The following is a 15859-nucleotide window of genomic DNA, read 5'->3' as shown; positions in this document are numbered from 1 at the left end:
GGAGAACACACTGAGAGAAACCAGTCAGTTCAATTTCTGGAGCGAGGTTTGCTGAGAAATTGAACCAGTGGTCTGGAGAGCAGTCAGGAGGCAGCAAGTACATAACAGAGAGACGAGAGATCAGCACAGAAGAGGCAGACGAAGAGCCAGAGGAAGCCATGAAGAGGCAGCAAAGACTGCGCAGAGCCAGAAGGGCTTGCGTCATCCACGCAGACGCTGCAAGAGTGACGCAGAGGCCCAGAGAGGCTGCACAGAGCCTCAATAGGCTAACGCAAAGGGTTTCAAGCTATAGCAGAGGTCAGTAGGGCCTACACTGAGTTTATAAAAGTGTTGGAAGTTTGTCTATCTATGGGTAAGCCAGTTTGGCATCCTGTTGTACAAGAAAATTGTTGATAATAAAATTCTCCCTTGTTGCACTAGTTTTCCCACGTTGGGTTTTTCCGGGGACATTAGTCCAAAATAACTGTGCCAATGTGTACATATGTTTGTTTCTGTATTCCGGTGTGATATCTGCAGCAGTATTTATTTTAATGTTTGTTGAAATAGTTTCATGAATAACTTATGATGAAATAAGTAGGAAGAGTAAATCAGTTGTTGCAGTGATAGAATTTTCACATGGTATCAGAGCAAATAATCAGAGACAGAAAGGGAAAATCAGTTATGGGTTGAGACCACGATGTAGAGGCATCCACCTCAGGGGACTCACGCAAATTTTCAGAAGATTGCACAAGAGAGAGAGAGATTTCGATTTCTCTATGTTGGCTTCCAGGTTGGAAGAAGAAGTGGCGTGCATGACTAGTGCTGCATCATCAGAAGTATGGTATATAGACAGTGGAGCCTCGTGGCATATGACGGGAATCAAGGAGTGTTTCTCAAAATATCGAGAAGAAAAGATGAGCTTTTATATCACCATGGGGAACAAGGGTACTCCAACAGGAAAGGGTACCATAGTTTTTCAGACATAATCGGGAGAGTGGTTCCGTGAATGTGCTACATATGCCAAGATTGGGGATGAACTTACTTTTTGTGTCACAACTACAAGGCAAGGGCTATGACGTCTACTTCATCAAGGAAAAGGTCTACGTCAAACACCCGAGCTGGAAAAAGAAAGTACAAATCGGGATCAAAAGTAATCGGTTGTACAGATTACAACTAGAATCTCCAATGGCACTAATAGGCAGTCATGGGGACAAAGACTTGAATGAACTATGGCACAGGAGGATGGGTCACTTGCACCATGGAGCTCTGAGAATTCTCAGGAGCACTGTAACAGGAGTTCCGGATCTGAATACGGAATGAGATGATGTATGCAAGGGATGTGCTCTAGGAAAGTATGCCAAGGCAACGTTTCCTAGGAGCAACCACAGGGCCAAGAGTGTACTAGCATTGATACACTCAGATATCTGCGGACCTGTGTTCGTCAAAGCTCTCAACGGTGCTGAGTATTTCCTTACCTTCATTGATGACCACTCGAGGAAAACTTGGATCTATTTTCTGAAAACCAAGGATGAGGTTTTCTGTCGATTCAAGGAGTTCAAGGCTCTAGTGGAGAATCTGACAGGTAAGAAAATAAAAGTCTTGCACTCAGATAATGGTGGAGAATATGTTGATAAGGACTTCACTGATTATTGTGCTAAGGAGGGCATCAAAAGAGAGTGGACAACTCCCTACAATCCATAGCAAAATGGGGTGGCAGAAAGAGATAACATGACTATTGTAGAAGCAACTAGGGCCATGTAGTATGATCAAGATATGCCAAAATTCCTGTGGGCAAAAGCATGCAACATAGCTATCTATGTTCAAAACAGGACTCCTCATCGGGCATTGGGCAAGATTACTTCAAAGAAAGTCTTCACTGGGAAGACACCTGAAGTCAGTCATTCAGGATATTTGGGAGTTTGGCATATTGTCGCATACTCGAAGAAAAGAGGAAGAAGCTGGATTAGACTGCAGAAAAGGGGTATCTGGCAGAATATAGCGAGAACGCCAGGGCATACAGGATCTATCTTCCAAGGCGCAAGAAGGTAGTAGTATGTTGAGATGTAAAGTTCATGGAAGATAGAGCTTTCAGAGGATGTTGCGAAATGCCTTCCAAGGAGCAGTCGAAAGAGGATCCATTGGTCATGCCTCTTCAACCAACGAAAGTATAAAATCCTTCCTCAGATCAGGAAGATTCTCAAGATGAGGAAGAGGAGCAAATAGAAGCACCTGTTGGCAGAGAAAGAACCAGCAGGGAACTTCGTCAGATTTTGCGTGATGCAAAGAACTTCATCGAAGAGCCAAGGAACAATAAAAGGGAACGAAAACAGCCAGACATGTATCAAGCGTTAGTAGCTCAAGATGGAGAGCCTGCCAACTTCAATGAGGCAGCTCAACATCAGGTCTAGCTAGATGCGATGGTGGAGGAGTATAACTCCATAATGGTAAACAATGTCTGGGAGGTGGTGTCAAGGCCTCAAGACAGACCTGTGGTAGGTTCAAGATGGATCTACAAGATCAAATATGCTGCGGACGGTAGTATTGAAAAATACAAGGCTAGGTTGGTGGCTAAGGGGTATGCTCAAAAGGAAAGGATTGACTATGAGGAAACCTTTGCCCCGGTAGCCAAGTATACATCTATAGGATTGTGATATCTCTTGCAGCCCAAATGGGATGGGAGATCCATCAGATGGATGTTAAGAAGACATTTCTAAACGGGGTAATAGAAGAAGAAGTATACATTGAACAACCACAGGCAAAGGGTGTTGCAATGCAAATGCAGTATTGGGAGAAAGGACCAACAACAACACAGATGCCGAGGAAGTTGCAATGCGGACGCAGTGTTGGGAGAAAGGACTAGCAGCAGCATGGAAGCAAAGGGAGCTATCGTACAGATGCAACAGTGGCAATAGCAGAGTCATGGGCAGCAATACAGGAGGCAGCAATGCAGGGGATGTTGGGCAGGAAAGCCTAGCATCAACACAGGTATCAATGTCGGATGACCAAAGTAATACTCAGTGAGGAGTATTGCTAGAGCACAGTCCTCGCTAAGAGGAAGTGTTGATTTGGGGTAGCATCGGATGTGCTCTAGCCACAAAATTTGGCAGAGAGGTTGGGGCACATAAAATATCCAATACCCATAAAGGGTTTGGGCAAATTCTAAACAGATCAAGAGATATTAACATAATTAATATTTTTAATGGAGTCCCTAAGTCTAAACTTAGGGAAAATAAAATATTAATGTGTATTAATATGAATCTGTGTTATAATGGTCCAAAAGGCATGGATGAAGCCAGATCTAATCTTAGCCGTTGATTAGGGACTTAATCTCAGCCGTTGAGATGTCAACAGAAAAAGTATAAGAGGAGGCTTGAGGGGCACTTGGAGAACACACTGAGGGAGACCAGTCAGTTCAATTTCTGGAGTGGGGTTTGCTGAGAAATTGAACCAATGGTCTGGAGAGCAGTCAAGAGGCAACAAGTACGGAACAGAGAGACGAGATATCAGCACAGAAGAGGTAGACGCAGAGCCAGAGGAAGCCATGCAGAGGCAGCAGAGACTACGCAGAGCCAGAAGGGCCTGCGTCATCCACGCAGAGGCTGCAAGGGTGACGCAGAGGCCCAAAGAGGCTGCGTAGAGCCTCAGTGGGTTGACACAGAGGGTTTCAGGCTAACGCAGAGGTCAGTAGGGCCTACGCTGGGTTTAGAAAAGTGCTAAAAGTTTGTCTATCTGTGGGTAAGCCAGTTTGGCACCCTATGGTACAAGAAAATTGTTGATAATAAAATTCTTCCTTGCTGCACCGGTTTTCCCACATTGGGTTTTTCCGGGGACATTAGTCCAAAATAACTGTGTCAATGTGTGCATATGTTTGTTTCTGTATTACGATGTGCTATCTACAGCAGTATTTATTTTAATGTTTGTTGAAATAATTTCATGAATAACTTATGATGAAATAAGTAGGAAAAGTAAATCAGTTGCTGCAGTGATAGAATTTTCACATTCTATATCTAGCATTTCATGCAATTGAGGGACAATCATATTGTCAAAATTAAGTATACATGCAAACGTTGGATGCATGCCCTTAGGATCCCCCTTGCCCAATTCAAAGTGCGATCTCATCCACTTTAAGTTGAGACAGATCACGACACTTCCCACCCCAAGAGGACTTGCCAACTCTACCACCTTCAAGGCACCAAGTCGAAGAAGCACCTCATTTTCAAATGTTCAATATGCTATAGATTAGAATGCAATTTCATCGCCTTTTCCAAGAGTCAAGAGGCTATCTCTCAACCTTCTTCCATTAACCACACTAGAGGTTCCAAACTCTATTCATAAGGGAGGTCTTAGAGTACAAGTCAAAGATCCTATGTGGTCCTCCCCGATCTAGTCCCATTAGGAGACCACTTCTTCCTATTACCCGATTGTCATGTCCACTAGTAACAACAATTGAAATGCCACTAACCAAACCATTTTGGATTTTACATCATTGTGATCTAAGACTTCTCCTTGCAATGCCCATACAATGGGTCAACCAAACTCCACAAGTCTTTCACAAAGCTTTCGTTTTAGATTGCAACACGATTCCACCAAATAGACCAATGTTCAAGGTTCCAAGGAAATATGTTGAAAATCCAAACTTGCAAAAGTAATGGAATAATTGGAAGAATTTGGTAAGATCGTGCAAGGGCAAGTTGAGAAGGTAAAGGAGCTAAAAGAGAAGGTAGATGGCAACTTGAAATAATAAACTAGGAGAAAGGATATTCATGGAAGCAAGAGAAATAGCAAGGAAGACATAGATGAAGACACTTTTGTGATTCAAAATGACCAAGAGAAACAAAGTTATAACCAGTGCTCCATGAAGTCGCATTCCTCAGGGTGGGGTTGCACGCCCTACGTTTCCCACACTCCAAAGGCACCCTTTGGATTTTTGTCCAACAACCCTTTAAGATAGAACAAAGATAGGGGATAGAGCTTTCAAGAGTTTCAAACCTTAGTAATTAATGGTAATTTTAAATTCTTAAAGTAAAAGGATAGAAAAGGTAAGATAAAGAATGTTTAAGAGTGCTCCCAACCTTTCCTTTATCTTACATTCCCTATCCTTTTACTTAAATGTTTAGCAATACCATTAATTATTTCAAGATTTTTAAGAGTGCTTCCAACCTCATCAGTCTTCATATGGAGAAAATAGAATTCCATATCCCATTCAAATTCAGTAGACTTAACAATTTTTAGGATTTTAGAAATGGCGAGAATATATTGTTTCCACTATATTACACAATGATAAATTTGCATTGGATGAATTGCTATTGTTGGGATTTTATCATTATTATTTTTATTGTTTTAATTTTCGAGATGGGGACCCCTCTGTTAGGGACCCTAACATCCCCACGCCCCCCCAAATTTCTCTAAAATTTGTGGGTGCTCCCACACATCCCCCATATGTGCCTCCCCACTCTCGTGATCCCCTTACAACACTGGTTAACTTTGATTCAACTTTTGAATGAATACATACAGAAGAATTGATATCCACACTCAATTGGAAACAAGAATGGACAACCAAAGGCAACTATCTAGGAAATCATATTCCAACATGTTTTGGAAATGAGCAAACACTATGGAATGCAACTATGTATCTCCTTGCTTTTTTTCGATAAAATACTTCCTTAAAACTTTATTTATAAAAGGCTACATGTAATTTATGGAAGAAAAGTGGATCATGAAAGCACCTGACACTAAGAAAATATAACTAGAATGCGGCTATAGGGCTATCAAAAAATAAAAAGTTTAAGCCTTGAGAGATTGTTGACACTAGAAATTTTCTAGTTCAAAATATATACTCTAGAGGAGTTCATGCTTGAAACTCAAAGAGTTAGAAGGTAACTAGGGAAGGTGCCATTATCACCTCACAAAATCCATCTACACTTCATGCTAATGCTTACTAGCCTCAAGGGGAATCCCTATGCAATTTGGAAATAAAATAGAACTTTGGAGTCAGAAATTCAATTAAACGAGATTGTTTCCCAATGTTAATTGATTCAAAAAATTCAATGAAAGAAAACACATCCAACAAATGAGATCTACCTACCAAATAAGAAGATATCTTTATTCCAATGCTACAAGTATTACAAAGTGTGGAGCTATTGACTTCATGTACAAGGCACTCCAAGGGACATCAAATCGTTTCCAAAGCATTTTCTCTCACCAATGAATGTTCAAGGACGGAATCACGTGAACAAGATGGGAGTAACCTCTAACACTCAATGAATAGTGTTCTCTCACACTCAAACTAAAAAGTGGGATATGAAGACAAAAGATTCAAGCGATAACAAATTCCAAGAAACAAAAGACCTCTTGTTCTCACTACCCCTATAGCCTTTATAGAATAGGCTTGGAGATGTACAAATGGCATCAACATGGATAGAAGAGCTAAAGATAACACAATCAAAGATAAGCCTTGTTAACTCAGGTGAATGAGTCAATGAGGGAAATCACACCCTAATAGAGCCAATCTTGCTTATAATAAGCCTTCTCAACCCATGCTAGAGACATTATTAAGATTTAAAGAAAAAAATTGAAATTTGATTGAAACCGAATTTGAAAGCACATGACCCCACTATAGGCAACCTCAACAATGACCACAAGGGATACCGCTTTCTTGTGGATAATAGGCTGAAACCACCTTTTGGTCCTGGAGTGAGACCTAAAGGTATTTCTAATTGGTTTGGAGATCGTTTTCCTAGGACATAAGGAAACATATTAATAGCACAAGACCCAAAGGCATCTATAAGGAGTGAAATTCTACCCTCTTACTATGGGAAATAGTACCAAGGAAAGGTGTTACTAGGCATTTATCCCTTTTAGCCTAGTGAACACATTAATTACTTTTGTCTTGGTGGCATTTATGAGTTATATTAATGTCATGGGTGGAAAAAGTACTTAAAAGTGTCGTACCATGTATTTTTTCTAATATTAACGTCACTTGTACTTTATAAAGTGACTTTATGTGTAAAGTACATAGTGTGCTTTTCTAATATTAAAGAGAGTTGAAAAATCACTTAATGAGAAAAATAAAAAAGGTACACAACTTGAAAAAAATACTAGGAGATCTTTCAGTAATGGGGTCAATGTGTGAGGAGAGTCATTTGGGAGAATTGATCTCAACCACACATCTTGAGATTTGGAAATTAAATCTCAACCATTGGATCCTAGGTGTAGGATTCAATATTTTCCAAGGAGGCAAAAGAGGGAAAAGGGATCTCAATCTTCACTTCACACTTGAAAGAGAGCATGAGGAGAAGAGAGGAGAGAAAACTTCAAGGAGAAATGGCAGCTGAGAAAGGAGGGCTCGAATTCTAAGGAGAGTAGTTGAACTAGAGCATGATTTTCAAGGGAAGAGACATAGAAATCGAGGAGACAGGTTGCACGAAATTCGAAAGACAACCACATGAATTTCGAGGGTCTACATCACGATTTTCAAGGAGAACTAGGCACAAATTTCGAGGAAGAAGCTCAGTTCAGGCCCAATTTTCAAGGCATGAATTTTGGGACAGTCAGCCACAGTCAACATGAATTTCGAGGAGGATTTCAGCAACTGTCTGGCATGAAAACCGAGGCAGAACTGTAACCCTTAAGCGCAGAAATCGAGGCAGTAGTTGCACAGTTTTCAAGGCAGAATTTTGGGAACGAAATTTGAGGAGTTGGGCAAGAGAATTTAATGCAAAAATTCTGGGCATGTATTTTTGTGAAAATCCGAAAATTACAGTGGGCACAAATTTCCAGAAATTTGCATTTAATGCTACAGCTGAAGAGGGAGATAGTATTGTGTTTATTTTTTGTACTTAGTCTAAATTTCTCAAGCAAAAAAATCCTCCTTCAAAAACTAGTTTTCCCCAAGAAACTGTGGGGTTTTTCCGAGGTCAACTTGACCAAAAATAAGTGTCTCATATCTGTGAATGCTTGCCAAGGCCCAAAATTACGTGTTAATTTTCAGCTAATAAGAAAGTGAAAAATAGTAGAAGCACTCTTTAATGTTTGCAATGAATGCATACTGAAATTTATATCAGCATGACAAAACATGTGGGTTGGGCTTAAACAAACATATGCAAAATTGTAAATTGGGTTAAGGGTGCAGATCATAAATTTTCTACATGGTATCAGAGCTAAGTTGAGGCTCAAATCTCAAATTTCAATCAGATGATAAAGAGGGCAGCAAGCATTTAAAGTCTTCAAACAATGAACCAATACCTTTTAAACTTTGCGAGAAACCCAAAGACTTCTGCAGTTCAAAGGGAAGAAGGTTCTAGCTTCCAGATTTGATTCATTTTGTTGGTTGTGGGGTCATGGCTACTGGGTTGAGAGTAGAGGATACATTGATGGGGACTGAAAACTTTGGCCCATGGAAAGAGAGGATTATGCTTTTACTGGAGGAGGTGGAAGTGTGGGATGTTGTTCAAGCAGTTGTGCAAGCACCCACTGATCCAGCTCAGTTGGTAGAGTTCAACAAGAAAAATGTGAAGGCAAAGAGGATGCTCCTAGATGTCATCAAGGACCATTTATTCCCTCATGTTTTAGGGATGGGATATGCATATCAGATGTGGGAGTCCTTGGTCTCTTTGCACCAGAGTTCTAATGAGAACAGGAAGATGGTGTTGAGACAAAAACTGCGCAACACCAAGACGACCAAGACCAACAGTGTCACTTCTTTCCTCATCAAAGTCTCATAGGTGAAGGATGAGTTCGCTGTCGTTGGATAGGTTGTTCCAAAGGAGCAGTTGAATAGGATTTCCTTAGATGGGTTCACCGAGAAGTGAGATGGCTTTATACACGGCTTGGTGGCCAGAGAGCACTTTTCTGGTTGGAGGAGGATGTGGGACGTTTTCATCCTAGAGGAGATCAAGAGGAGTGTGAGAGGTGGCAGCAAGAGTGGTGGGAGGGGTGAAGAGGAGAATGTTGCTCTTGGAGCAAAGGGCAATAAGGGCAAGAAGATCAAGGGTTCTTCTAGTGGAGCAAAGCAAGAGAAGGAGAAGTAGAAGGCTAAGAAGAAGGACATGAGCAAAGTGAAATGCTTTGTTTGTGGGAAGATGGGTCACTATGTTGTTCAGTGTCCCAACAAGAAGGGTAAGAAGAAATAAGGAGTTGCAGTTTCAACAAGGTATGGATGACTTTGCGGCTATGTTTGATTCAGAGTGTGCTTTGGTGGTGAGTTTAGCCACTCATGTCACATCTTCTCGTGCATGGTTCGTAAACAATGGAGCATCCTACCATATGACCAGAGTTAGAGAGCACTTCACGAGCCTTTTGGAGGATGACATTGACTTGGAGGTTGTTCTTGGCGACATATTGAAGGTGGCAAATGTTCTTTATGTTCTAGGGTTGAAGAAGAGTTTGATATCAATCTCTAGCTTGGAGGACAGGGGGTATGAGGTAGTGTTCTAAAAGGGACAAGTGTTGATATATCCCTGGGGATCCTGTATCGAGTTTGTTGGTGTGATTGGAGCTCGCATTGGGAGTCTATACAAACTCATATTTCAGCCTCTTCGAGCTATGGTAGCATAGACCAGTAGTAGTGAGTTGTGTGAGTTGTGGCATAGGAGGATGGCCCACTTGCACCATGGAGCTTTCAGGATGTTGAGGGAGATGGTTACAGGGTTGCCTAACTTCAGCATAGAGCATCATGATGTGTGCAAGGGGTGTGCTTTGGGAAAGTACACTACGACACCTTTCCAAAGCAGTGACAATAGAGTTGCAGGTATCCTTGACTTGAGGCATTCTAACGTATGTGGTCCTATGTCCCATGTTTCATTGAGTGGGTATGACTGACATTCATCGATGACCACTCTAGGAGGACCTGGATTTACTTCCTGAAGACCAAGGATGACGTCTTCCAATGATTCCAAGAGTTCAAGGCTCTTGTGGAGAACCAGTGAAAGAGGTAGATCAGGGTGTTGAGATCAGACAATGGGGGTGAGTACACTTCTGCAAAGATGAGGGATTTTTTGGGAGTGTTGGCATCAAGAGGGAGCTCATTGTGCCTTACAACCCTCAGTAGAATGGTGTGGAAAAGAGGAAGAACAAGACCATTGTGGGTGCAACTAGAGCAATGTTGCATGATCAGAGTTTACCTTTCTTCTTGTGGGCTGAGGTGTGTAAAACTGTTGTTTATTCACAGAACAGGAACCCACACAGAGTCTGGGGGAGCAAGACTCCTGAGGTGGTGTATACCGACAAGAAACCAGAAGTTGGACACATCAGGATATTTGGGTGCCTTACATATTCACATGTCCCTGAAGAGAAGAAGACGAAGTTGGAACCCACTACAGAGAGGGGTATCATAGTAGGTTACAGTGAGACCAACAGATCCTACCGTATATATCTTCCTGCGCAGAGGAAGATTGTCTTGCGGAGGGGCATGACATTTGAGGAGGAGACGGCTTTGAGGAGGTCTCGAGAGGTTGATCAAGTAGAGCAGCAGGCTCCTCAGCAGGGGCCACACTACAGGTTTCAGGTGCATTAGGTGGTACATCAGGATCAGGAGGTTCACCTTCTTCAGGGGTGACAAGTTCACAAAGTACAGGATCACTTGGTGCAGGTTCATCAAGGACAGTATATCAAAGTTCACGATCTCACCTAGAGGAGAGACACCAGTTGAGGATTTTCCCATACCACCACAGGAGACTACTGCAAGGAAGAGGAAGCCAAGATGGCTTCGGAGACCCTGAAGGAGGCTCAGGAGGCAATGGGGAGACCCAAGTGGTCAGTGAGGGAGAGCAGACCACCAGAGAGGTTGGGTGGCTTTGTGGCAGATGTTGTGGAGACAAAGCCAACTAGTTTTGAGGAGGCCGCTAGACAACAGATCTGGAGGGATGCCATGGTGGAGGAGTATGCCTCTATCATGAAGAATGATGTCTGGGAGGTAGTGCCACGTCTTAATGGGAAGTCAATTGTGACTTCCAAGTGGCTCTACAAGATCAAACATGTTGCGGATGGCAGCGTGGAGAAGTTCAAAGCTCAGTTTGTGGCACAGGGGTTCTCACAAGTAGAGGGAGTTGACTATGAGGAGACCTTTGCACCGATTGCTCGTTATACTTCCATTAGAGCAGTGATATCTATAACAGTTGAGATGGGATGGAGGATTCACCAGATGGATGTGAAGACCGCCTTTCTCAATGGTGTTATACAGGAGGAGGTGTACATTGAGCAACCTGAGGGCTTTGAGTTGCATGGGAGGGAGTCTCATGTGTGTAGGCTGAAGAAAGCCTTGTATGGACTAAAGCAAGCACCGAGGGCATGGTACAAGAGGATAGATGCCTACTTGCAGCAGATGGGTTTCCAAAAGAGTGATGCAGATCCGAACCTATACTTTATCCTAGTAGGTGACGATCCACTCATTCTGGTACTGTATGTGGATGACTTGTTTATTACAGGGGAGGACAGACTCATCCAACACTGCAAGAGAGATCTTGCTTCAAAGTTTGATATGACTAATATGGGGTTGATGCATTACTTTCTGGGGTTGGAGGTTTGGCAGGAGGATGGGCATATCTTCGTGGGCCAGGGCAGGTATGCAGGAGATATGTTGAGGATATTTGTATGGATGGTTGCAAGCCTATGGCTACTCCTATGATCACAAACTGGAAGAAGTTGCATGATGTTGATTCCAAGTTGGTGGATCCCACTTTGTATCGTCAATTGATCGGTTCATTGATGTATCTGGTCAACACTAGACCGGATATTTGTTTTGTAGTCAACACATTGAGTCAATTTATGATGGAGCCCAGGAGAGTACACTAGGTGGCTGTAAAACATGTGTTGAGGTACTTATAGGGCACAGTGGATCATGGTTTGGACTATGTCAGATGTGATGGAGTCAGATTGATTGGTTGCACAGACTCAAATTGGGTTGGCAGTGTCAATCACTAGAAGAGTAATTTCGAATGTTGTTTCTCATTGGGCTCGACAGTTGTGTCATGGTTCAGCAGGAAACAAAAGTCAGTGGCATTGAGCAACGCAGAGGTAGAGTATATGGCAGCTAGTCAGGTAGGGTACGAGGCATTATGACTTCGCAAGATGCTTTAGATTCTTTGTTCAGATGTTGAGACCAACTACAATTTATTGTGATAATCAGAGTTGTATTAAATTCTTTGAGAATCCAGTATTTCACAATCGGTCAAAGCATATAGAGATCAAATACCACTCATCAGACACTGGGTTCAACGAGGAGCAATGTGTGAAAATTTGGAAGCCTAAATTTCCACTGCAATAACTGATTAAGTTCCTTTTATTTATTAATTACTGAACAAAATATGTATTGCTTCCTACAGCAAACACTGAAACTAATACACTAGAACCTTCACCAATTAAATTAAATGCGAAAACAAGAAACTGAGCAAGAAAGAAATACACAACACATTATACCATTATTTTTGGACAAATGTCCCCGGAAAAACCCAATGTGGGAAAACCGGTGCAACATCTAAGGGTTTGTATTATTAAGTAGTTTTCTGAATACAATCTTTGGATGCCTTGTTGGCTATCCAATACAAAGAGAATCTGACTGACAAAGGGATGAGTGAGATATACCTCACACTATCACTGGTGATCCTGACTAATCCAGCCACAAGATGGCTAGTCCCTTGCTGCCTCTACACAGTCATTGCGTAGGCCCTGCGTCACAACTTCTGGGGACAGGTCACTCCTTCTGCAGATCAATTTGCCTCTGAGACTTCGACTTTTGCCCTCCCGGTCTCACACCTCGGCTTTTGGCTCCAGAACTCGACTTCTCCAGCAAGATACGGATCTCCTCTCAGTTTCTGCGCTGCTTCTGCATCATCCTACGCTACCCAGCGTAGCCTCTATGCTACCTCTTTCGGATCTCTCTCTACCTCCTCTGCAATGTATCCCCAGATCGAGAAATTCTCCAACCGGAACTATCCTTGCCCCTCATTGCAAGAAATCTCCTCAATCGATTCTCTAGCAACTGTTGCACTACCCTCTTTGAGAACTTCGATCTCTTGATCTCTCACTCTGTTTTCCAAATGCCCATCAAGCCTCCTATTATAATCTTCTCATTGAGAACCAGTGGCCCAGATTAGATTCTAATCAATGGCTCAGATCATTTTAGCTTGATCCCCATCTTCTTCTAGAAGTTTCACCCCCAGTTTGATTAATACCCTTTAATTATTTTAATTTCCTAAGTTTAGACTTAGGCACCCATTAAAAATAATTAATTATTTTAATAAAATTGTCTCCGGGTGGAATTTCCCAAAAGGATTGTTGGGTATTGTGGAATACATGTGTCCAAGCGTCTCTGCAAATTTTGAGGCTTAGAGCACATCCAATGCTACCAAAAATCAACACTCCCTCTTAGCGAGGAATGTGCTCTAGTAATGCAACCTGCTAAAGCATCACCCTTCTCTGTAACATCTCCCTCTACTCTGCTGATGTCTGACATCACTGCCCACTAACTACTACGCAAATGTTGCATTTGTATTGTTGTTGACCCTGCCACTGCCAACACTGCATCTGTATTGCAACCCTCATAAAGTATTCATTTGTGCTACTGCTGGCACTGCCACTACCAATATTGCATCTACACTGTAACCTTCTCCATTTACTGTTGCTACTACATCAGCAACAGAAAAGCATCCAAAATTATCAAACAAGGGTTCAGGATTGCTGGAGTTCTAACTGCTGCTAGTCTCCGTGCTAACCCTCTGAAGCCTATGCATGTTGTTGACTTTGCATTATGCCAACTACACTACTGCCAACTCTGCTTTGCACTACTCAGTCTCTGGCGCTCCTAGCCACTACAACTGTCATTCTGGCACTCCTCTACACCAACTAACACTGGTCCATCCTACTACTTCTGATCTGGGCTCCCGTAGCAAGGTTTTGACTGGAGAGGTGGACTCCCTAAGGATCTTGCCCATCTGTAGTTCTTTCCCCACCTCTCTCTTAGAGATATTTGGGCAACCATGGCAAACTCCTCCTCCTCGATCTTTGTGGATGCAGCTTTCGGATCATGCTTCTCTTCCTTGTCTTTCTTCTTGAGAGGACACTATGTAGCGTTGTGACCAAGTTCACCACACCGAAAGCACTTGATATTCGAAAATCCTTCTTCTTCCGCTGCTCCTGTTGTCCCTTAGATGCAAGGGTTGCATTTTCTTCCTCCTCCTTTGGCTTCGTCCCATTGTTGTTGCTGCTACTATCAAGTTTGCACTTGACTAAGTCTCTCCTCATCTCTTCTTGATGAAGAGCAACCCACATTCCTTCCCAATCCAACAATCTTTCTCTGCCCAGGATACTCTGGACAAACACTTGCCACTCTTCTGAGGCTGAATTTAGGGCCAGCCTCACCATCTTGTTAGGCTGAGATGTTGACCCCACAGTTGCCAACGAGTCTCAGATTTCCTGAAGCTTCGTTAGGAACGAATCAATGCGTTCTACCTTCTGCATCTGTGTGGATCTCAGAAGAACCTTTGTATAGCGTGGCCAATGCTTCCCACATTTGTTGGGCAGTATCCTTGCTGACAATGTGACACACTACGTGATCTCTCACTCCGTTGAGGATCAATCGTTTGGCCTTCGCCATTTCAGCCTTATACTTCTTGAGCGGATTTGGATCCGCATGTACAACTACCGCACTATCGACATAGGTTTTGAGATCGTGCTCATCTAGAAGGCATGAGATCCTTTCCTTCCAAATCACGTAGTTAGTTGCACCCTCCAACCGATCCTGTTCTCGCAACCCATGTGCTGCCATCTCTGGCAACAAAATGTCGAACTGCCTCCTCTCTCCTCTGCATTGCTACTAGGATGGCCTACGCACTCCCTGCTGGAGTTAGTAGATCTGTTGCTCAGCAAATGAGAATTCGAACTCCTTGGCTGGAAGTCCTCTAAGGAAGAATTCCCTCAAAAGTGTCTCTCTTCTTCCTTCTGACGTTTTTTCTACCCCAGCAACTGCTACAAAAAACTACGTCACACCAAAAACCTCCTCTTCACTGAAGCTTTTGCGCTACTCCCTCTGACACTGGCAAAATTCGATCTGGAAGTCTTACCTCTCTGTCGACTCACTCAAAAAGAGACCTTCCTCCAAAAGTGTTCCCTCCTAGCCTAGACTGTGCAATCCGTCTGGGGATTTGATTTGCTGCCTATGCAGCACTTCGACCCTCCTCCTCTTCAGCGTTGGGCTCTTTTAGCTCTGCTCTCTTGCCTCACTTACAACTCTAATACCATGTGAAAATTTGGAAGCTCAAATTTCTACTACATCAATTGATTAAGTTCCTTCTATTTGTTAATTACTGAACAAATTATTCACTGCTTCCTACAACAAATACTGAAACTAATACACTGCAGCCTTCACCAATTAAATTAAATTGGGAAACAAGAAACTGAGCAAAAAAGAAATACACAACACATTACACCATTATTTTTGGACAAATGTCCCCAGAAAAACCCAATGCAGGAAAACTGGTGCAGCAGCGGAGAGTTTGTATTATTAAGTAGTAGTTTTCTGAATACAATCTTTGGATGCCTGGCTGGCTATCCAATACAGAGAATCTGATTGACAGAGAGATGAGTGAGATATACCTCACACTATCACTGGTGATCATGACTGATCCAGCCACAGAAAGGCTAGTCCCTTGCTGCCTCTACACAGTCACTGCGTAGGCCCTGCATCACAACTTTTGCGGACTGTGTCACTCCTACAGATCAATTTGCATCTGAGACTTCGACTTTTGCCCTCCCAGTCTCACACCACGGCTTCTGGCTCCAGAACTCAACTTCTCCAGCAAGATACAGATCTCCTCTTAGGCTCGGCACTGCTTCTGTGTCAGCCTACGCTGCCAACGTAGCCTCTGCTCTGCCTCTTTCAAATCTC

At 42.7% G+C, this 15859-nt stretch overlaps 2 protein-coding genes across 2 annotated transcripts in view; one reads left to right on the top strand and one right to left on the bottom strand.

The window, feature by feature from the left end:
- LOC149207833 (uncharacterized) overlaps window positions 1-9008 on the top strand; it is a 103103-nt gene extending 94095 nt beyond the window's left edge. Inside the window, exon 3 of the mRNA XM_089396572.1 lies at window positions 8819-9008. Within this exon, the coding sequence (XP_089252698.1) occupies window positions 8819-9008 (190 nt within the window). The remainder of the gene's footprint in view (window positions 1-8818) is intronic.
- LOC149207832 (uncharacterized) overlaps window positions 1-15859 on the bottom strand; it is a 118916-nt gene that overhangs the window by 98431 nt on the left and 4626 nt on the right. The gene's annotated exons all lie outside the window — the stretch shown is intronic.

This window comes from Pinus tabuliformis, chromosome 1_2 (assembly GCF_031772625.1).
Source record: "Pinus tabuliformis cultivar Carrire ecotype Pingquan chromosome 1_2, CPIR1, whole genome shotgun sequence".
Classification (NCBI taxonomy): Eukaryota; Viridiplantae; Streptophyta; class Pinopsida; order Pinales; family Pinaceae; genus Pinus; species Pinus tabuliformis.
Note: the sequence above shows the minus strand (reverse complement) of the source record. Positions and strands in the feature narration are given on the sequence as shown.